Genomic DNA, 24,602 nt, shown 5'->3' on the forward strand with positions numbered 1-24,602 from the left:
CGGAATTTAAATTTTCATACATTTTTATTTTATTTTTTTACTTCCGTCGAGGTCATTGGTCAGAATCGAGGGACATAAACTTTAAAAAACATTTGAAACGGCCTTTAAAACAACCAAATTAAGGCTTAAATTACTATACTTTTTATGATCTTCTACGTCCAACTTTTAAACTGATCATATTTATTTACAATATCTGAAGTTGTTTTTTTGTTACTTCATTTGCACAAGATATTTTTTTTAGTTCAACTAATTGATTTTATATCTTAAAATTTCACATTTAGGGCATTGCAAATATTTTTCAAAGTTTATGTCGCCTCTCCCCTTCAAAATTGGTCTGAAAAATCAGGGAGCAAAAAAAAAATTTCCAAAGAGCTTAAAATTTTCCATGAAAATTAAAATCTAATCAACTGAAACAATCACAAATCCATGTTTGGGCTTGTTTAAAAATGTTTTGAATTTTTATGAAATTCCATTGTACAGCATCGCAAAAATTTTATTTTTCGCAAAAAATATTTTTTTTGTCAATGCTTAGATATTTAGCAAACAAATGATGGCAAAACAACTGGACAGGTGTATAATGCATTTTAAAACAATTTTTTCATTAAAATGTTGAAACCATGGCTTGTAATTTCAATTTTTATACCCCTCCTTCCCCCTCGACTTTGGTCAGAGTAGAGGGACATAAACTTCAAAAAATATGTGCAACGGCCTTAATCGACAATTACCAATTATTTAACCAAACGTAAAGATTAGGGTTAGTGAATTTTCACGATTTCGCGGACAGCGTGAAATTCGTGAAATTGGAAGATTTCCGTGAAATCCCGTGAAATTTATCAATTTTCTCAAATGAATTCCTTGTAATAACAACATAATAAAAATTTCATCTATAAAGACTTTTTAAATAATTGTTAGCAAGACATAAATTTACATAAAATTGTGACAACATTTACTGAGGAAAGAATGCTGCGATTATTTAAATCATGTTAACAAAAATCGCTCAAAGTAAAAAACATTTTATCGGAATCATCAAGTTAACACATGGAAGATGTTATTCTCATACCAAAAAAGTTTTATTTTTACAAATTTCGGTTTATTTCAACCAAAATTTGTTTGAATTGACTGAACGAGTATAATGTGATATTTTATTGTAAGATTGCAAGTATTTTTTTGCGTTAAATTGTTTTTTTTTTTTAGAAATTTCAGAATTTGTTCTGAGTCCTGTTTAAATTTCACGATATTTGATTATTTGGGTGGATAATTCCCGTGGAAGTTAAAAAAGTACCATCTTTTCTTTTGTTTTCTGTTCTGATTTTGAATAAAATTTTGAAGATTTCGTTACATATTAAATTATTTTTGCGTACTGATTTTAAATTTATTTTTTGAATGGTGAGATGAAAACCATAAACATATTTTTAACATAAAAAAATGTCGCAGAATGTTCAAATAATTTAAATCTTGCGTTGAAATAAAATTCAATAAAATGTAAAAAGATAAAATAGAAGCAAATCAGCAAAAAAAAAATTAGCTGTATTAGTCGAATACTAAAAAGGCAGTTTAATGAATGAGAATATCCGTGCCCTACATGTCGGCTCAAAATATATATCGAGCCCAGCCATTAGCCACGTGGAAACCTTTTTGGAAATTAGGATAAGTTTTGTTGTGTCTCGTTCAAATTTAGTGAAGATTTTATTTAGTTTATTGAAGAATATTATATTATGAAGCATAAAAAATAGTTTCTGTGATTTAAACATAAGATTTTCTGAGTTATTTGAAAATTTTTCACGTTCCGCGAAATTTCCGTGAAATTTGGTGTTTTGAAATTAAGTTCCCCGTGAAATTTGCAATTGTTGAGCGTGAAAAATCACTAAGCCTAGTAAAGATATAAAGATACTAAAAAGAATTGATGAAGAAATAATAATGAAGAAATAATAATAATGATTTAAAATGAAATATCATTCCGTTCAGAAAAAAATTAAAAACTCATTTGATGTAAAAATTTCAATTAATGGGAATCAAATCTCAAAACTCAAGAAGTAGTTTCATATCACTAATTTTTTTTTAAACTCCTTATTTGAAGAATGTTCAACATTAAACCAATTATCAGGACAAAAAGTGCTTAGTGTTTTTAATGTCCCCTGTCCACGAATCCAATCAATTCAAAAAGTGGGTCGCAATGAACATAGAGAGCTTCAGAAAATAAACCAAGAATCAATCAAAAAATCGAAACTTTTGAAATTAAAATTGATAAACATCATAACTGTGTTTGAAAAAAATCAAAACTTTACTTTGCAAATAACAGTTCTAATCTTTTGTAAATGGAATGGTGGGACAATGGCTCGATAGTAACGAGTTTAAATATTATAAGAGCCTAACTTTTTCCTTCTTCTTGTTACACTTGTTTGAGTTTATATTTCATAAAAAAAATTTTTTTATATAAAAATTTGTTTTTTGGTCCAAAAATATGCATTTTTAATGTAATGATTGATTTAAACTACTTTCCGAAATATTTTCTTTTTTCAATGCTCGACAATTTTGCATCTTGACATCCTTTTTAAATGCACGTGAGACATTTATGCGTTTAGAGATGATTTTTCACAATATCCTGAACCGGAACTAATTATAGATAGAATCAATATTTTTCAGGGTTAAGTGTAAAGCAGTAGATTTTTTTAAAATTCATATAAAATGGACAAACTTTCATCAGAGTGCAAAAAAAGTCAATCACTATTGACCAACCCCTCAAGGTATACCCTTGTTTTGGCACCTAATACCATTCCATTCTCTAAATGGACAATGCAATCACCGATTTTGTTACAAACTGACATAAGGAGGACACTCCGGAAGAGAGAAAGCTGTTTCGAAGAAATAGCTAGAGAAAAGCAATAAAATTCGCCACAGCTCTAGGGGATACCACAAAAATCCGAAATCCAATAAAACTAGAACACAGGCGAAGGGGGAAAAACCGGCAAGGTGTGCACTCTGGGCTGTAAAACTGTAAGCAAATTGGAAAGAAAATGCTTGTTTATGGCTAAATTCACACGTTGCAGCATCCACTAGCAGTAAATACTGCAGCTTGGGGAGGTGGGATTAGGGCACGGTTTAGTGGGTGAAGTTTATTTGATTTCCCATTTCCGGTTCGAGATTGTGAGTGCAATTGCTGGACTAAGCGCGTTCGGTGTACCACTTGACGGTGGCTGTAATGTTTGTGAAAAATGTTTTTTACGGCATGACGGTTTCAAAAGAGGTTTTGCACGTTCGTGAAAACTCTTGATTCTTCCTCTCAGTTGGACGCAAGAGCATGGAATGACTGACCTAATTTTTTTCTGAAGGAACGATTTTTCGTTGTGAAATTTGTCCACAATTTAGGAAGGGTGATCCAAATTTGAACTTAAACTTAGTGCATGCACCCAATTAAACTTAATAAATTTATTGCTGGGTACTAAAAATTAATTGGCTTTTATCTTTTTTTTTTTGTTAATTAAACTTGTTCTATGCAAACAGAACTACCTTACTTTTACCCCAATAACACCAAGTACCTCTACTACCACATTCATAACTTCGGTGAGAGATTTTCCATCCTGCATCCCCCGAGGGAAATAACCACACCGAGACTGCCGGTGATGACCCTCGCCAACCTCTCCTTCTCCTTCTTCAGAGCATCCCAGCTTTTTTGTCACCGGGAGGACGCTTTTTCCACTCCTTGTGTTGGACTAAACCAAAGCCCTCAGACCTCGTTCCGTCCCAAGTGGCGTCAATGGAGTAAACAAGAAAAGTTTTGCAATTTAGAACGGGGTCGGATTTCTTTTTCACCTTTGCTAGCAGATTTTTCTGAATGTCACAGGTAAGTGGAAACTATTGCTATATTTTATAAGAAATAAAATGAATATTTTCTTCTTCTCGAGATAAAAAAAAAGAATCGGTTCAAAATATTTCTATAGTTTTAAAACCATGTATAATTTAAATAATTATCCGAATTTTAGAGCGTTTAGAGGCCTTTTTGAAAAATAAAGCGAATATTTTTATGAAATCATTTTTCATATGTCTGATCTTATAAATAACACCAAAAACAGCAGCTGATAACAGGACTTTATGGAACACGTTGCAAAATGATTATTTTTTCAGCACGACGCTTACATTTATCCACCAAACTCTGCCGAGTAGGATAAATACGAAGAGTGCTGAAAAAATCGAGTTTTGGAAAAAGATATTAAATAGGATTTTCGGAGGAACGGAAAATTGGAATTTAGGATTGAATTGGATTTTTTCAGTGACACGTTTGTTTCCCTGCTTGAATGATGTTTGCCGTCAAGGTAAGTGTCAAACTCAAAAACAGTATCGTAATGACAAATAAAATTACGTAATGGTAATAAAAGTTATTTTCAATTCGTTGCAAAACTTATTTTTTTCAGCACTCGTCGTATTGTTCTACCTCGGTAAACCTTGTTGGAAAAATTTGCAACTTGTAAATTTATCTTAAAATATAAAAAATGTCAGTTTAAATGTGTCATCATGTCTTTGAAACTTTTTCCCTTAAGCACCACACTGCAAATAACTGCTACAGCAAGGACTATTTGTTTGTCCCGTGGGTTCAACCTGGCCACCAACTACGACAACACCCACTCCGTCGCCGACGAAAGCCAGAAGTCGTAGAAAAAGGTACACATAATCCCGTCATTATTTTTCCTCTCCTGAATCAATAGAACCAATTGGCACTGGGAATTTGCCTGGGTGCTGGAAAGTTCAAATTGGACGCGACTTCTCTACACCTGGGCAAATCGACTGGAGCTCTGAACTTTATTTCTTTCGGTAAAGTGTCGATAAAATTAATCCTGGCTCATAAATAAGCCCACTATTAAATCGTTTCGTGAGTTAGATTATTGCCCTGGAAGCAGTCTAGCAGTAGAAATTAACGAGCAGAACCGTACTCATAACTTACCGATTAGAGTCGTTTTGGGACTGCTCGGTTTGTGTTAATTGACCAGCGTTACAGAATTATAGCACACATTTGGGTCATCTAAAAACATATTTTTTCCCAAAAGCCACCCTTTCAATTTGTAATATGCACTCAAAAGCACTTCACTCCGTAGTTTGTCCTCAATGTCTGGCCGGGATTTTGCAATTAGGGGCGGCTGCTGCAGTTGCCCAATGTCCTGCGGGAGTAAAAGCCCCCCCTCAGTAAACACAGACCCACATACCCACAAGTACAAGCTCACACAATGGCACTTCATCACAGAATGTGTGTGGCTTGTACCCACACAAACATACGTGGCTCAAGTGTGTGTGTGAGTGAGAGAGGGATTGCCGGAATGAAATATGTTCCGAGTCCAATCAATTTCCGAGCTTGAAATTGAAATGGACTGCCAGGTCCCTCAGGGGAAAACGAGCATTCACTAGGCACCAGTAGTGACGGAGTGTTGGGGTGAAACCCGGATAAAACTTTGCACTAATTAGAGTTGTGTAACTTTGTAAACTGTACACACAGCATACCCATGGAAACTGGTTGGTAGTGCTTCCCGCTGACTGGTGGCCAGTGGCCATATTGATTTCGAAAGTTCAACCGGAAAATTGAATAAATGGAGTTGGCACAAATCTACCGGGATTGAGTGGGAGTTGTGACTTTTAGTATCGATTTAGTAAAGTTGATCTGGTGGAATTGGAACCATTGGATATTACGCAGTATGAACTTTGTTTTAAATAGTAACAGTAACAGTAATTAATAAAATTTAAATGAATTGATGAATATTGATTTAAACTAAAACTTCTTTCGAAATTGTTTCATTCAGTAAATATAAATTAATATTCTTGATCAAGACCGATGATTTTAAAAAGCTTGTTTTAGATATCATTTTGTTGTTTGATTTTTTTTATCAATGCTGGGTCATTCTCCGCCAACGCACACAGCAGTTGCCTCGACCCCTCTTCGATTTCCGTTACACTATGCTCTAGGAGACCAGTTTTTTATATCTCATGACGGAGGGGCGGTACGATCCATTTCATTTTTCAGGATATTTACTGAGACATTCTTTTCAGTGATTTGTAGCTCAAAACCGGGAAGAGATAGAAATTTGGAGTCAAAAAAACTTTTATGTAAAATTGGACGTCCAATTAGACGGCGTACTCAAAATTTGAAAAAAAAAGATGACAAAATTTGCAAAAAAAAGATGACGTTTTCAAAATTTGAAAAAAAAATATTTTTTTTTCATTAAAGAAGGTTTAAAATTAGTTTTAAAATCACTGTCATTTCCCTTTACTCTACTGTCAAAATCGTGAGAAAATTCATTTAATGAGAAATTTAACATACTTTTGAATCTGCAATGACTGAGGGTGGCCACTTAAGCCCCATTTTTGAATTTCCGACTTTTTCAGAACCTCAAATAATAAGAATATCTCGCCGAAAAAAATATTGTTAAAACTGTCTATCAAAAGTCAACATCACCCACCGAACAAAATTTGGATATTTGGAAAAAAAAATTAAAACAAACTATTGCCTGTTTTAGCAAAACTAGAAACTAAACAATAAATTTATTAAAAAAAAAAATGGAAGCACTCACAATGTTGTCAGTAGGAGAAAACTTAAAAATAAATATAAAATATAAATTTAAAAACTAAAAAAATAAATAAATGATTTTATGGTTCACATTGCCAAACCTAGAACATTAAAAAAAGAAAACCAAATATCTTAGAGGTCCTGCGATCAAATTAGTTTTGTTTTTTTTTATTTATTTTTTATTTTGTAAATTCTGATATTGAATTATAGAAATCCATGCTAATTTCTTAATTTATCAGTTTGTTAATATTGTCAATGTTATTTCGTCTGCCTGTGTGGATCAATCGGACCGCGCACTGGACTCACAATCCAGAGGTCGCCGGTTCGAATCCCGAGGCGGACGCAAAAAATTCTAAGTGTAAATATAGGTATTCGGCGCCCTCTCCCCGTGCCATACCTTCACACTTAGGAGACCCGGGAGGCGGAGTCTTGTCGCAAAAAGAACGATACACGCCTGTGAATCCGTTGACGAAACCGCAAGGTTTAAGAGGGCCACATTGTAAGGTGTTACGTCGATTCCGTTCAATTAAAAATTCAGTTCATTGAGAATTCATGCATCAACACTTATATTTTGCGAAATTTTTGAATAGTCATATTCATTAAATATATTTGTAATGGCCTAAATAAAAAATATCTTTAAAAATGGCAAAATTTACAATTTCAATATTGCAAAAAGCAAAAAATTATCAATTGTTTTTCATTAAACACGAGAAACGTTTGGTTTTCATTTAATAGTTAAGTTTATCCTTTAATTGAAAATCAACTTTTATCTGTTCAATGTTTTTTAATGGGTTGTTATTTTTGAAGCTTATGCTTGTAGGTCAAATGTTAAAATATGTTTGTTTAACAAATTTTAATAACGTTATATCAATCTATAAAACTCAAAAATTTCATCATTCAGTTGCTTTTCTTTATTTTTTTTCTTGAAATAGAACAGAAAGTTATTTTTTCTGCAGTTTTGTACAAATCAATCAATTCAACAAAGCCAACATGGTAAATTAACAAAGTGAAAAGAACGTTATTTTATTTGTTATGTGCTAACAACTAATTGGAACAATTCTCCACGAAACCCAATGGATTTTTCTTATATTTTTTGATTTGGCTCAAACTTTGTGGAGGCTCACCCATCAAAGTCTTCATTCAATATTGACAGCAAGGAATTTTTTTACTGATTTGGTGTCTTCGGCAATGTTGTAGGTATTGATGACGATTATTCAGAAAAAATAGGTACATGGAAAAAATGCTGATTTACAATTAACTTTTTTTCACAAACATTCAATTTAAAAAAAATCGTTTTATTTAGTTTTTGAATTTTTTAAATATATTTTTAATGGGACAAAAATCCGCATCTTTTAAGCCATTCAGAAGCATGGCTAAATTTTTTTTTATCGGAAGGATCAATCAATTTTTCATAACAATGACTATACGGACTTGATAGTTTGACACATTTACTCATTTATTAATAATAAATATTAAAAAAAAAAAATAAACGGCAGGTTACTCTGTCACTGAGCAAATTGGCCCAAAACTGATTCATCAAGCATTTTATTTAGTTTAATGTCTATAACATCCTAAATGTGACCAATTTTCAAGTGCAAACAGTTATTTTTATGTAAAATTGTCTGATATTTCCGATAAAAATATTTTCTGATTTTTAAAAATTGACCTAACATATGAAAACGACCAAAATTGCTTTTTTAGCGTAATTGGGGTTAAATGGGATTCATGGGACATTTTCACATAAGGTAAGTGTATGGGCACAACAATACCAAACCAAGTTATTCCAAGGGTAAAATAATACCACAGAATTAAACCATTTCCGTACCAAGTTGAGGTCTTCTGGATTTTTGGACATTGCTTGAATACCAAAACTTGGTATTGCCATGGTTTTATTTTTAGGTATTCCCGCGCCCTTGGAAAATCATATTTTGGTATTCCTGTGGGCTTCCACATGCATGATTTTGGTATGAACCAAGGGCACATTTTGGTCGCTGGTATTTGCACAAGTAATACCAACATTTGCTATTTTCATGTCATTTTTTAGTGCAGCAGTTTCAGTTAGTGAAAAAACGGAAATGATCCATATGCAACTTCCAAATCTACTCACCTGATGATTCCATGTTGTTTTTAGTGATATTCTTCACCACGTCGAATACATTTGTCATTGATGAACGGCTTGTGCTTGAAGTTCTTGAAGCTTCTGAAAAATAACAAGATTGAAAAATAAGTGTTATTAAAATGAAATTGGATTGAAATTCACCAAAATTCAATAATCTGTCGATTGACTCGTTTTTCAAAGTAAATGGTTATCCCGACTAAGAGAAATTTCAACGATAAAAAAAATCTTAGTGGGTATATAAAAAAAAAATTAAAATCAGCTGTAACATTTATATAAACAATTGAAAATCAGCTTTAACATTTTTGGGTTTCAAGTCATTTAAGCGCAAAATTATTTTTTTGTCAAAATTGGTCAAAATTTTCCTATAGGTTTAGAGGAATTTGATAAAACACAGTAATACCAAAATAATACCAAAATGTGGTATCCTGACTTGGAACATTTTCCACAATTTCAAGTCATTTCTTTAGGAGGTATATCAAAAATGTTTAAAAACAAGTTTGAAATTTTCGGTTTTCAATGAAAGCATTCGCTTTGAAACATCATTTTAGCGCAAAATTAATTATTTTGTCAAAATTGGTCAAATTTTCCCATATTTTCAGACTGTAATACCAAAAGAATACCAAAATGTGGTGTCTGACCATTGACAAATTCTGCAATTTTGCAATATCAATACCTTAAATTGGTATGATACCATATGTTGCTCTTGCATAATCCTTAAGACAAATTTTAAAGGGTCCTGCACCCAAAGTTAAAGATCGAGGGGATAGTCCTCCCGAAAAGAAACGCGAGGAAAGTACTATTTTGCGAGAGTATAGACCTCTCGCGTGTTCATTCTTTCATTGAAACATATCATCCTATTGAGTGGCTTATATGGACAAATGACCACCACTTAGTCACCAAACCATGGTGGCCCATACGGCAAAGGCACGGTTCAATATGCCGAAGTTGCTGGGTTCGAGTCTCGGTATCGGTACTTTTTTTGACATATGAACTTTTTTTGAAAATGAACCCATGAGTAAAGTACTCTCGCTAATTTCTGGATTTATCCTCTCCGTCCGCACACAGTACCATTTTACTACCGAACCGTGCTCTTTATCCTCTCGTATGCCGATGCCCAGTTCTGGGTGTGGAATACCAAAATTTGGTATTGATAACAGAGAAAGGTATTATTACACATTTCCCTTGTTATTTGCCCATGCTCGGGATGGGAAACAGCCGCATTTAATTAAGTCCAATTTTGGGTCCGATTTCGCCCACTGTGCGACGTCTTTAATACGACAGGTTCAAATATTTTCTCTAGCCGTCACAGTTTATTTTTGCAATTTTTGGATCTTGTTTGCTAATCTGACCAACAAAGCCGGAAATAGTTATTGCCGAAGCAGTTTCGGTGTATGTTTAAATGTCTAAATTAGAGCACTTGGTTCCTTCGCAAAAGTGTCGACACAGTACATGATCGTTTATTGACACTGATGATGAGCAAATCCATGGAAAATTACAAAATATGTTAGCTTATTTTTTTTATTTTCCTGTGAATCTTAATAGGTAAATATTTATTATTGTAACATTTAAATAAATCATAAAGATTTTTTAATAATTCAAAGTATTCTCACATTAAAAAGTTTGCAATTCAAAGTGGAATCCCTTCATCACTAGTCCATCTGTAACCGGTCACTGCAAATTAATTCACACGCTAATCAAAAATAGTTTGCTCGCGGTGGCAAAATCCCAATCGTCCGTAACTCCCGACTTCATCACCAACCAACTTTCGCGCTAAAACCATCTGGCCCGCCATCCGCTTTCCCCACCCAATTCACGCCCCCTGTTTGCCTTACCTTGTAAGTTCCACAGAGAGGAGGAGGCACGCCAGCTAGCGCTAGAATGTCGCGAGTTCCTTCGCTTCCGGCCAATTTATAATCCAATTAAGAGTTAGATTCCATTCCTTCTTCACCACTTCTGGCTGAATTTTCCACACACTTTTCCTCCCCTGAACGGCTTGCTTTCTCGAAGTGCACTCTTGTTGAGTCGCTGTTTAGATTTCCATTCCGGGTTTTGAACACAAATATTGCGCTTTTCACTTTTCCAGATTAGCACAAGCGATTTTCCCGCGACTTTTTTTCCCGAAAGTGGCAATAGTAGTAACTTTTCCGATCCCAAATCACCAATCTTGCGAATAAAAACGCATTAAACTTTTAGCGGCACCGGCAGCGGCTTCAATTTTTTCCTTTTTTTTTTTGGGGAAACTTTTTCCTCGCTTTCCCTCCGTGCTCCTTTTCGACGAAAGTGTAGGTTACGGGGAAGAAATAATATCACACCGAGAAAAAGGCAATTTTCTTCCCACTCGCTCGCCGTCTGATGAGTAAATAAAACAGAGCCACCGATTTTCACTTTCCGTTGGTTTTTCTTCTCTTATTTTCCTCACTGGAAAGGTGGCGGGGAAGGATGCTGATTTGTTTGCAGTGAGACAACAAAAAAGAATTTTAATTATCAAACGCACCGGGCAAGTGTCGAACTTTTTCTTCTTTTATTATTTTCCGGGGAGGGGTGAAAAATTATTTCCTCTCCGTTTTGCAGTCGGCCAAAAATTGAAAGGATCCTTTTCAATGATTTTCACTTTTCACTTTTGCCAACCTTTTTTTATCCTTTTCTGCTCACTCTTTGTGTGCCGACTCTAAACGAGGAAAACCAGTGTTGATAAACTTTTTTTTTTCTTTCCTATTTTCTCGCACCGTTTTTCCGCCTTATCTCCAGACAACTCTAGCAAAAGGGATAGCACACAGCATCCTTTCTCACGACGACACACAGATACAAAAACGGAGGGAAATTTGTTCCCGCGACGACGACAAGGAAAGCTTTTTCTTATCCTTTGATTTCCTGTATTCCTCAGCCTCTTTTTCACACCACCTTTACACACTTTTCCAGAAATTGGAACCAGGAAACTTTCCCACAATTTTCCTCCACAACAAAAACTCCACTTGAAGTCACGCGATGTCAAATTTCTTCCCAAAAATCTTCTCACTCAGCGACAAAAAAACACGACTTTTTCGCTCACGACCAGAACCTCGAACTCCACGACACGTGATGCCTGGCGAATTTTCCACGACTTACTCCGAAGACGGCGGGCAGAGATCTGTTTTGGACAGGATTCTTCCCGTGCGAAATTGGCTGCGAGTGCGGGAAAATTCGCAATCTAACAGAGAGAGAGGGAAGAGAGAATTTTCCGATGGTTCACGTGAGAGTCTTTTGAGAGTCTGCGCGGAAAAGGGAAAACATGTAACTCAGCGTGTTTTTTTTTTAATTTTGGGCGATATTTTGGAGTGCTAGTGAAAACACCACTAGGAAACGGTAGGTGGCACGTCGAGCGGTTTGTTTTTATGATGAAAAGGATTTTTCCGGCTGGGAAAATAAACAAGTGCCGGGTGGTGGTTTGGGCGATGCTGATAAGGTTGCTTTCATCATGAATCTATTAGTGAGAATGAGTTGTTATTTTGTGGGTTTGGGATTTTGGGCTCTTTTAAAAGTATGGATTTACCATGGGCTATCTTTTCACTTGAAATCAAAAATTTACATAGGATTTTTAGATATAAAATTGTTTAATTTATCAATACATTTGTTTAATCTTCAAATATATCAATGTTAATTTGTTAAACATAAGAAATTAAGTTTAAATTTTGAAATATCATTTTGAAATATTTTTTTTTTGCGATAATCGGTGTCCCAATTATTGAGTGAGCTTGATAACTCTGTTATTTATATACACTTTTGAATAAAATATCAGGCCTTACTCCTTGAACTTGAAAAAATGGTCATAAATGGCCAAAATAATCACATTAAAGTACAAATATAGAAAATTTATAGTAACTTGTGAAGAATGCCAGCAAACTTCTTACAGAGCTCAGAGCCGTACATTGGGTTCACAGCGCCTTTGGCCTTTTCCCATATTTACCAACATTTGATAAATTGATATTTGGGTCTCAGAACAACCTCCTAAAATATAGAAACTTATTGGTTGCGCCTAAACTTTGCGCAATCAATTTTTATTTTGGATGGAAATTTGTGTAGGAAAACTTACTTCTTTGTATTTTGAGTTTTGTTATTTATATTATGAACTAAATTTTAATTATTTCGCAATTTTGTTTGTTTGATAAATTCAGAAGAAACATAAAAATAAAAAATATCAAGAGGTTTTCAACTAAAAAAAAAACAATACTAAATTAAAAACGCCACGTTTGGACCGTGTTCTGCGAAATGGACCATGTCGATCCATTTTAGGGGGAGAGGGGGTAATATGCACCCCCGGGGCAAAAAGCACCCCCTGCTTTTCTCGGTATTTGGAAGAATTTTCCGGGGAAAAACCATAGAAATTGGAAGCTTAACATTGCTAAACCATGTTGGAAAAATTTGAGCATCGCAGTATAAAAACAGCTCCAGTTATTTGCAAAACTTTAAAATGTTGTGTTTTCATCTAATTTTCATGGAACTTTCATTATGATTTTTGGACAATCTATTTGGATATTGTAAGTGTTGAGGGGTGGGTCTCGTGGCGCAGGGGTAGCGGCTTCGGCTGCCGATCCCGATGATGCTATGAGACGCGGGTTCGATTCCCGCCTTATCCACTGAGCTTCTATCGGATGGTGAAGTAAAACGTCGGTCCCGGTTTCTCCTGTCTCGTCAGAGGCGCTGGAGCAGAAATCCCACGTTAGAGGAAGGCCATGCCCCGGGGGGCGTAGTGCCAATAGTTTCGTTTTTTAAGTGTTGAGGTAAATAGTTTTTGCCATAATCTTCATTATTCTGTAGATAGATGAGTCCAAAAACATAAAAAAATGCATCTTTAATTATTTTTTTTGCAAAAAGCGTGGTCGGGGCAAAATGCACCGCTGTGAAGCTCCTTAGTAAAAACAGCGGTGTCATCTAGTGGTGACTAGTGAAAACTGATTTTACCCGGTGCATTTTGCCCCATGTTGTGGTGCATTTTGCCCCGTTGTTGTAGTGCATTTTGCCCCAATGTTGCGGTGCATACTGCCCCACATGGTTGTTTGAAATGAATCAAAAATGTTTTTAGAAATTTGATATTTTCGAAAAAATTTGAGGTTTTTAAAGACTTTTTTCACATGGATGACGAAGAATAATAGTTGTTTTAGAACATCGAACAAAATTCTTCCACAGTAATGCTGTAATGGTTGAGAAATCACAGTTTTCCCTAAGGGGGTGCATATTACCCCCTCTCCCCCTACTTAATAATTCGATTGATTTCTAGTATCGCAAATAATATTAATGTTACTTTCTTGTTCTTTTTTTTTACTATTTTTTTCAAATTAATGAACAGAATTTCTAAAAAATGTTTGAATTATTTCTTAATCTCTGAGTTTTGAAGCCATTTTAAAAATAGTAAATGTGGTAATTTTAGGCAAAATAAGGAGCGGCCGTTGCTGACTGGTTACGGTGTTCGCTTTGTAAGCGAATGGTCCTGGGTTCGATTTGGAATTAGCAATACTGTTTCTACCAACTATATACGCGCTGGGTCCTTTTCCATTTGACAAGGGTTCGGAAGTTCTAAATAACGTTTGAATCCGATTGGTGCAAACGTTCTTCAGGGTGGGGCTTGTCGATAAAAGCTGAGGTACCTCGCGCTCGGCTAGCCAGCGTAGCAATGGGTCACCGAAGCTCGGCAGAGCTAACACCTTCCAAATGCCTATGCGAGTTATTTGCATGTATAGAATGTTAAAATCTAAAAATACATGGAAACAACTCAATTTGTAAGAAGCGACCGCGTGGTCCCGTTTGGTTGGTTGCACACACACACACATGTGGTAATTTTAGGCAAAATAACCTGAATAACAAAACAAATTTAAATTTGATATGGAATTGTAGAGCAATTTATTTATATATTTATTTATTTATTTAAAAAAATCGAATTATTCAGGAATGTTATGGAATCAAATTTCTGCTATTTTTTTGTGAAATCGAATAAAGATTTTTTTTTTGATAAAATGCATCATCATTTACCTATGTTTTTTTTTTTTAAAAAGTTGGAAAAATTCTGTATGGTTTTCATTTTTGACATTCAAATCAGATAATCAGTTTCTGAGGTGATTCTCAGTGCTTAAAAGAACAAGCATTGATACAATTTGATTTTCTGATTTTTTTCCGAATGGTCAAATCTTGCTTAGGCTGGTACACATTTTATTTATAGTTTTTGTCTCCCCACCCCCTTCAAAGTTGGCCCGAAAAATCAGGGATCAATCTTGGGTTGATTTAAAAATCTTTTCAATTTTTGAAAATTTAAGATTTATATTATCGCAAAATGTTTTTTTTTCGATTAAATTTTTGTGTTCGTCAAATCTTACATTTGTTTAAACTAATGATTGCAAAACAACTGAACTAGTGAAAAATGCATTTTAAAACACTTTTTCCAAGCAAATATTGAAACTATGGCTATTTCAATATTTTCATTTTTTATTGTTTTATTTATTTTTATTGTTTGACATTAAAAAAAATGTTTGACAATAAACCCTTTTGCATCACACTAAGTCTTTCGACTTATTTTCAATTTTTTGCAGTTTTCGCAAAACATTTACAATGGATATTTTCTTGCTCACTTTTATTTGAACTACCGTAAACCGGGGTGACTTTGATAGGATTTCAATTTATTTTTGGAATATTTTCCAACTGGTAAGGTTTTTCTTAAAACTATTATTTTTAAAACATGTACTGGGGTAGCCCACATGAGGTCCATACACCATTTTTGAAAAAAAGTTATGTCAATAGTGTTTAAAAAAATAGTTACGTTGAAAATTCTTAGTTTGAATTCCGGGGTGACTTTGATAGTCATAGTTTTTCCCGTTCAAATCAGTTTTATGGTGTTCAAACTTTATTTTTACGTCAAATGTACCATTACTAAGGTTGCTAATATTGTTTTCAAGGAAAAAATCAATGTTTATATTTAGTTAACTAAGTTTATAAGCTTTTTATTAAAATACATATAAATTTTAGGAAAAATGGTTCAAAAGTTAGAATTTTGCCTGAAATTCGTTGAAACTAGTTTTGGTTATAAAATTATCGATTAATATTGCATTTCAAACTAAATTAGAAAAAAAAATCAAAAATTTTCTCATTTTATATGAAATTTGTTCAACTGAAAATGCCTATAAAACAAGGGATTTTTTTGATTACTGTTTCAAAAACACATAGTATTTATTATTTACAAACTTATTTTACCTTCTCCTAGCGGAAAATTGTCCAAAGAATCCAAAAATGCAATCCGTTTTCCGATTCAAAATCATGTTCGTTTAGAAAAACATGACACTTTGAGAAGATTTAAATATTGCTATTCATCAACACTTTCTTAATTATAGTTAACTAACTTTTCAAACATTTCAATTTTTTTTGAAAAGTTCTTCTTGATGTACTTTGAACACTTCTCTACCACTTTCAGTATGATTTACTACTATTCCGTACGCATTTAATTTGTACTCTTCATTTTGCGGAAAAATCTCAAACCTATCAAAGTCACCCCGGCTATCAAAGTCACCCCGTTTTACGGTACTTACTACTTTGTAATAAACAATAAACTTTTTATGAAAGCTGTAATTCATAATGAAAGTGCTGGATTGATTTGAATGAAAAAAGTGTTTTTAAATGCATTTAACACGCTTCCAGTTGCTTTCCAATCATTAGTTTTCAAAATATCGATGTATTGACGGATTTTTTTTTTTTGCGGAAAAAAACTCTTTGTGGGACTGTACATTGGTATTTCATAAAAATTTAAAATGTCTTCAAAGGAGTTCAAACATGCTAAATATGATTAAAAACGCAGGAAAGTGCATTTTAACTGGTTTTCGGTTGATTAAACTATAACTTTAAAAAAAATTGAAGTTGTTCGAAATTTTTTTTACCCCCTGATTTATTATCGGACCGCGCACTGGACTCACAATCCAGAGGTCACCGGTTCGAATCCCGCGGCGGGCGCTCTTAAATTCTTTGTGTAAATATGGGTATTCGGCGTCGTCGCTCCGTGCCATACTTTCATACACTTAGGAGTCCAGGGCGGCGAAGTCCTTGTAGATAAAAAGGAAGACACTAGTGGTTGGTACTAGCAATGGTGGCTGACAGCTATAAAGTCAACTTCGTTTTTTATTCAGGCTGACTTTGAAGGGGTAGGGGCGACATAAACTTTGAAAAATATTTGCAACGGCCTTATTGCAAATTTTAAAAAACATAAAACTACTTTAAAAATGACATATCCCTCTATTTTTTCGCAATGGGAAATGGCATCGTTATTTAATCTATTTTTTAGCTTTTTTTATGACAAATACGTTTTTCGCAATTTTTAGTATGTCATCAAATTGGGAGTCCAATTTTACACAAAAGTCCCTTCGTCCCCAAATTTGAACCTCTTCACGGGTTCAAGCGACAATCCACTGAAAACAATCAATACAAAACTAAAAATCCCAAGCATAGGCGAAAAACTAAAAAAAATACTCATCTTGAACAAAACGAGCATGTTTCCAAAAACTGCTTCTTTCACTTATGAACAATATAATATATTTTCTTTTTCATCCAATTTTCTTTGGAAAGTGGATTAACAAAAAATTAAGATTAAGTTTGTGAGATACTTTTTTGACGCGAACTTTTGAAATTCTCGTTTTTATCTTTACAAACTGCTCAAAATCAATTTTCATGGAAACGTTTTTTATTTCTATTTAATTAATAAATCTCAAGAAGTACGAAAAAATTAAATTTTCTTGGAAGTACATAATTCATCAACGTTCATTTCCAAAAAAACGAAAAGCTTCAAATATTTGCATACAGTTTCCGCACATGTTCCACGAATTTAAGGACGACTATTTTTCCTATGTATTTACGATCTTCGGGGGGTGGTTGGTCTCGCCAACCAAGCTCCACCGAACAACAAGGGTCACATTTCAATATGTTTATGGTCTGTCTTACACGGACACAAACACACAAACACATTGAAACGATGTCTTTCGCTTTTTGAAATCGAGAAAATTGCTCGACCACCACCGCCAGTGGGCGACCAGTCAAATATTTATTTGATTTTGTTCTTAATTTATTTCATTTTCGAAAGGCAAACAGAACGCACCAACGCCCGAAGCTCCAATCTGTTTCGAGTCTGTTCTTTGGGGATTTGTAAGGGGAAGGGGGTAGGGTGGTTGGACGGTACTAGAGGGAGGTTTTAACAATGGTTATTGCCAACTTACGCAGTGTTTATTTGCGTTCATTGTGTGTGATCAGCTTGGTGAACCGTCAAGTGGGGGTAAGTTTGGTAAAGAAATTAAACATTAATAAAGTTTTAAAATTATAAAGGTTTCGGGAACAACGATTCGAGACAGAATTACAGAATAACACTTAGAAGTACAATCTAACCCGATCGCACAGTCCTTTTCAAAAGAATCACTCCCGTAGATGACCCACCAGACCGGTTGGATTGTGTGCGAATCAGAGAAGTGCCCTGAACCATGCCGGAATCTGGCCTTCTTATGCTTCTCGGAATCTGCTCCATTGGTGGTGCGTGTGATGACGAGGGTCATGTTGTGAGAATACGTCCTCCGACCCACATATGCCTCTTCGGAACTAATACTTTCTGTAGCTCACAGCCTTTGTTCAGTCTATTGCTATGGACTGGTTGGCCTGACCCCCGATAGAAAGTCTCTCCTGAGTCAGTCCAATCGAACTCGGAGAAGTCCGAACTGTGTGGTGTGGAAGATAACGCTCGGAGTCTACTGGCTGGCTTGTTGGGCAGGACCGCTCCGGGGGGAATGCTGGAATCTGCACAACAATAATCATCATCATTATTATTAGAAATGGTAATTGAGACTGGCGATGAGGATGGCCGGAGTGGAGACAGCAATCCTGAGGGGTCACGGGGGGGAAGACAAATATGGAAATGCGATAAGATGAATTTGTGGCCTCGGGTTTGTCGGTTGGTTCCTTCCCCGGCGACGGGGGCAGGGGGTTAGAATGGCCTTTCCTGATTGCGAAATAGGCAGGACCAGACCCAGAGTCACTTCTAACAGCCGGCAGGTAACCGCAATATGCTGATTCAGGATGCTCCAGCATAAATTGGAGAATTTTCGGTAGAAGACGAGAGGGGGGGAATTATTAAAGTTGAGCTTCGAGTAATTGATTGAAATTGTTGGCGAACAGAAGCAGCGAACTTCTTGGGAACACGGTTTGAACCAGGCAGATATGGTGCGGTGTTCTGGAGCGATTGACACAAAAAAGTATCAGTGACCCAATTGTGCACATACTCACAGCACGAAAGTGAACCCTTGCAAGCTATAAACGATAAAAGAATTTTCAATCACTTTCGGAGTTTCCACTCCAGTAGAGAAAGAAGTTGGTGATTGTTCCAGAAAGGTTTCCATAAAATGATATTTTTTTTGTTATTATGTTTTTGTGCACATATTTTGAATTATAATTTAATTAGCAAAGTAGTTTTGCCTTTCTTATTGAGGTAAGGCTTTAATCCTACTTTAAAATTTAACTTTTTATTAAAAGCCAGTGACCCACCCTATGTACACCTATCCACTTGTAACTCGAAACCCTTTCCAACGAGTCCAAAACTTTGAAGGTCTGACAACCCTGTCTCTAGTTATGACCACTTAAGAGATATTTATGTACTTTTTTGAAGCCGGATCTCAATTTAATCTATGTAAGCTATTTCCGGATCCATCATCCGACATAACGTTGGTTAGGTAATCGAAAGACCTTTCCAACGAGTCAAAAACATTGAAGATCTGGCAACCCGGTCTCGAGTTATGACTACTTAAGTGTAATTTATGTACGTTTTTGAAGCCGGATCTCACTTAAATGTACGAAAACAATGTACGGATCGATCGTCCGATCTGTTGTCGGTTAGGTAATCGAAAGACCTTTCCAAGGAGTTTAAAACATTGATGATCTGGCAACCTTGTCTTGAGTTATGACCACTTATGTGATATTCATGTACTTTTTTGAAGCCGGATCTCATTCAAATGTATGTAAACTATGTCCGGATGCATCATCCGACCCATCTTTGGAGGTAAGACGTTGATGATCTGGCAACCCTGTCTCGAGTTATGATCACTTAAGTGCAATCGGTGTACTTTTTTATTCCGGATCTAAAAAAATAGATGAAATTTGTGTCCAAACCCATTTTTGGTAAAGAGTGAGGAAGGCACCAACCACATAGGTGGATTAAGGGGTTACATATATGTAAATCAGCAAAAATGTCAGAGGTTGGTTTGAGCACACACTTAAACTTTTTTTAAAATCTGTTTTCAGGGCATTAAAATATACATTTTCATATATTATCAAAACAAATTTAGATATTTTATTGTATCATTGCCGAGATATAGCTATTTGAAGTTAGCAGTTTCAAAAAACGGGTGCCACGATATCTCACACTGCCTTGACCAAATCTGCTCAAAATTTTGGTCGCTAAACAGGTCCTGTGTGCATGACGAAGGCCGATTTTCAAAAAAATTAAAAAAAGATTAAAATATATTTTTGTGTTTTTCATATAAAAAATCGTCAGTATTAGATTTTTGTATTTTTTAAAAAAGCAAAAAAAATCAAAATCGGGCTTCGTCATGCACACGGGATATGTCTTGGGAGTCTTCACCCCGAATTTCAGCCAATTTGGTCCATCCAATCTCGAGATATCGTGGCACCCATAAATCAACTCGGTGTTTCGAGAAAAACGCTCAGAAAGTTTGACAGTCCGCTTTGCGCACGGCAAAATGATGAGCTTAAAATCGTCTCTAACTCAGTTTAATCATGGGATATCTTCATGAAAGTTTCAGAAGTGATTAAAAATCATCTTTTTAGTGGATTCAATAAATTTTCTGTAATATGAAATTTTGTGATTTTCTACATTCTAAATGTTGAAGACTACTCGGAAAGCTGGACTTTTTTTCAAGTAGATAATTTCGCGATAAGAAATTTAAAGTGTAGTGCCCATAGTGCCCTCCCATTTTTGGCAACATGAATTTTTCAAACATTTCTGCTTGCCATAAATCAATGTAAATTTTTGTATTATTCATTATTGTGTGATGTTTTAGGTTGGTTTTCGATCAACATTTTAGAAGAAAAATAAAGTAAGTATTATTATTTTTTTGAAGAACGGAAACGTGTCAAAAACCGAGATGGCACTGTACTTCACCCATAACTGGGCATCGGCATACGAGAGGATAAAGAGCACGATTCGGTAGTTAAATGGTACTGTGTGCGGACGGAGAGGATAAATCCCGAAACTACCGAGAGTACTTTACTCATGGGTTCATCTTCAAAAAAAGTTCATCTATCAAAAAAAAAGTACCGGTACCGAGACTCGAACTCAAGACCTTCGGCATATTGAACCGTGCCTTTGCCGTATGGGCCACCATGGTTCGATGACTAAGTGGCGGACATTTGTCCATGTAAGCCACCCATAGGATGAACTGTTCCAATGAACGAATGAACACGCGAGAGGACTATACGCTCGCAAAATTGCACTTTCCTCACGTTTCTTTTCGTGAGGACTATCCCCTCGTTCTTTAACTTTGGGTGTTGAAATAAAAAAAGTTGTCCAAACATCAAATCTGTTAACCCTATCCTTCAGCTTTTAGCACTGCCAAACCCTGAAAAATGAACTGGATTTCGATGTCGGTGAGTACACGTTCTGTTCGTCAACAGTAGTGTTTCAAACCATTTTTTTCTCTCCTTTTTCCCAAGGCATCGAAAAGGATACACCAGCAGGACTGACCATTGTGCAAGTGAAAAATGATCTCCCAGTCAGGTCTCATTGCTCCGGCAGTGGGCAACCCAAGAAGCGGTGTGCGAAGAATTTCATTTCCACTTCAACACATGACTACGACGACGACCGGGTTTACTTCTCCAATCCGTCCGTTCGTACGGGCGATGAAAAGCTCTCGGTAGTTTTGTTCTGCTTGGGTGGTTTTTTTCTCGACTTTTTCTACAGTTCTGAAGCGAAAGAGGGCTCCTTGTGTTCTTCGAGGCAGTGGGTTTATGCTTTTTTCCGAGAAATTATTTCCGTTTGAAATTAGATTAGTTGTCCGACAGGTCAGGGAAAGGTTGGCTTCTGGGACTCTTGCTTTGGGGCGCTGCCGGCCAGTGCAATAATGGTTGCACTTTTGCCGGATGAGTACTTTGAATCATCGAGCTTGTGGCTTCAACTTTTGTTGTTTGAACTTTGTGTTTTTGTGAAAGTAGTGTGGCAATAAAGTTTCGTGAGTGCTTTTACTGCTTATTAATGTAAACAACTTTGATCGAATTATTTTGAAAAACTCTTCAACCATGAAAGCAGTTAGGCTTATTTTTTTAATTTTCGTTCCTGGCCTGAGTTTGGGCGAGTTGGTACCGACGAAAAAGTACTGTCAACTGGGACGAAATGGGACTGCAGTCTTAGCAGCATGTGAAGCATTGCAAAACCAACTTACGCAGAAAAAAAAACATTCTCCAGATGAACTTGTATAAGATAAGAAATCAGCGGCCTCATAAATCAAACATAGAGCTTTTGATGAACATTCAAGTTTTTTCTTTCTTTTGAACTAACTGACGTGGTGAACTTTAAAAATAATCGCCGCATCTTCTCTGGTGACCTTGTCCAACTTACCTTACGTAATTGCGGCATCAACGGCTCCACGGTACAACCCGACGGAACGCCTTACGAAACGCTCATATTCGCTCATTTCATCGTAAATCGTCGCAAATTATAGCTCACGTGTCACGTGGCAGGGCAGGAAGAAACTGCCCGTTGAGGCCATAGGCCAAAACTCGTCGTCCGAAGGACTCGCGGTACACATATGGCAGGTTGTGGGAGGATTCTTTTTTTTTGCCAAACATTTTGCGATTCCTTTTTTTGCGTTGACTGGGGTGTTTTGGCAACGGAATTTTGTTGAATTTTGGGTTAATTTAACAAAATATTTGTTTGGTTGTTTTACATTTGGGTCATTCCACCTCGAACGTTTCAACACACGAAAACAATTGCCTCTTTCGCAAACATTGTGGAAAACCTTTATTTACTAACTGCGATATCTCGGAACAACAAATCCTAGAAGGTTGATCCAGGATTCATTTTGAAGAAAATTCAGCGTAGAATCGATTGACGCAAATTGAAAATAGTTTTAAGTGTTTGTTGCGCAAAGGAAAACTTGTAGCTTGTGTTTTCACACTGAAGTTTTTACCTCACCATCGTGGTCCTGAAAACACTTTACAAAAGTTTTCTAATTTTGGTAAATGGGTCATTAGGGGGTAATATCAAAATCTATTTTCCAGCACAGCAGTTTTTCAGTTCCTTTTGGGGTCCCAAATAGTTTATTCTCCATTCTCCAGATGAACTTGTATAAGATAAGAAATCAGCGGCCTCATAAATCAAACATAGAGCTTTTGATGAACATTCAAGTTTTTTCTTTCTTTTGAACTAACTGACGTGGTAAACTTTAAAAATAATCGCCGCATCTTCTCTGGTGACCTTGTCCAACTTACCTTACGTAATTGCGGCATCAACGGTACAACCCGACGGAACGCCTTACGAAACGCTCATATTCGCTCATTTCATCGTAAATCGTCGCAAATTATAGCTCACGTGTCACGTGGCAGGGCAGGAAGAAACTGCCCGTTGAGGCCATAGGCCAAAACTCGTCGTCCGAAGGACTCGCGGTACACATATGGCAGGTTGTGGGAGGATTCTTTTTTTTTGCCAAACATTTTGCGATTCCTTTTTTTGCGTTGACTGGGGTGTTTTGGCAACGGAATTTTGTTGAATTTTGGGTTAATTTAACAAAATATTTGTTTGGTTTTTTTTTTACATTTGAGTCATTCCACCTCGAACGTTTCAACACACGAAAACAATTGCCTCTTTCGCAAACATTGTGGAAAACCTTTATTTACTAACTGCGATATCTCGGAACAACAAATCCTAGAAGGTTGATCCAGGATTCATTTTGAAGAAAATTCAGCGTAGAATCGATTGACGCAAATTGAAAATAGTTTTAAGTGTTTGTTGCGCAAAGGAAAACTTGTAGCTTGTGTTTTCACACTGAAGTTTTTACCTCACCATCGTGGTCCTGAAAACACTTTACAAAAGTTTTCTAATTTTGGTAAATGGGTCATTAGGGGGTAATATCAAAATCTATTTTCCAGCACAGCAGTTTTTCAGTTCCTTTTGGGGTCCCAAATAGTTTAGTCCTCACTTTTCGCAAAGCGATTAAATTTTATATGGGAATTTGTATGGATTGACATGGTATGAAGTTACATATAACCCAGATTTTTCAAGCCGATTTTAAAGAGGGTGACATAAACTACAAAAAAATAGCAATTTAATCTAATCTAGTCTAATCTAATCTAATCTAATCTAATCTAATCTAATCTGATCTAATCTAATCTAATCTAATCTAATCTAATCTAATCTAATCTAATCTAATCTAATCTAATCTAATCTAATCTAATCTAATCTAATCTAATCTAATCTAATCTAATCTAATCTAATCTAATCTAATCTAATCTAATCTAATCTAATCTAATCTAATCTAATCTAATCTAATCTAATCTAATCTAATCTAATCTAATCTAATCTAATCTAATCTAATCTAATCTAATCTAATCTAATCTAATCTAATCTAATCTAATCTAATCTAATCTAATCTAATCTAATCTAATCTAATCTAATCTAGTCTAATCTTATCGAATCTAATCTAATATAATCTTTAAAAATCAAATAAAAATTTCAACATTTTAATGGAAAAAAAGGTATGGAATGTCATTATACAGCAGTACAGTTTGAAACCAGGCCGGTGCAAATATTTTTTCAAGTTTATGTCTAGGGCAAGTGATTTTTCACGGCGAAAAAATCAAGATTACGCGGCATGCCAATTACAAATCATAGAAATTTCCCGGCAATTTCACGGTACTCTAAAAACTGCTCAAAATAAACGT

General features: G+C 35.4%; 1 protein-coding gene across 1 annotated transcript in view; it reads right to left on the bottom strand.

The window, feature by feature from the left end:
* LOC120426311 (PI-PLC X domain-containing protein 1-like) overlaps positions 1–22,471 on the bottom strand; it is a 34,527-nt gene extending 12,056 nt beyond the window's left edge. Inside the window, exon 1 of the mRNA XM_039591072.2 lies at positions 22,390–22,471. Within this exon, the coding sequence (XP_039447006.1) occupies positions 22,390–22,471 (82 nt within the window). The remainder of the gene's footprint in view (positions 1–22,389) is intronic.
* Between the last annotated feature and the right edge of the window lie 2,131 nt (positions 22,472–24,602).

The sequence above is a fragment of the Culex pipiens genome, chromosome 3, assembly GCF_016801865.2.
Source record: "Culex pipiens pallens isolate TS chromosome 3, TS_CPP_V2, whole genome shotgun sequence".
Lineage (NCBI taxonomy): Eukaryota > Metazoa > Arthropoda > Insecta > Diptera > Culicidae > Culex > Culex pipiens.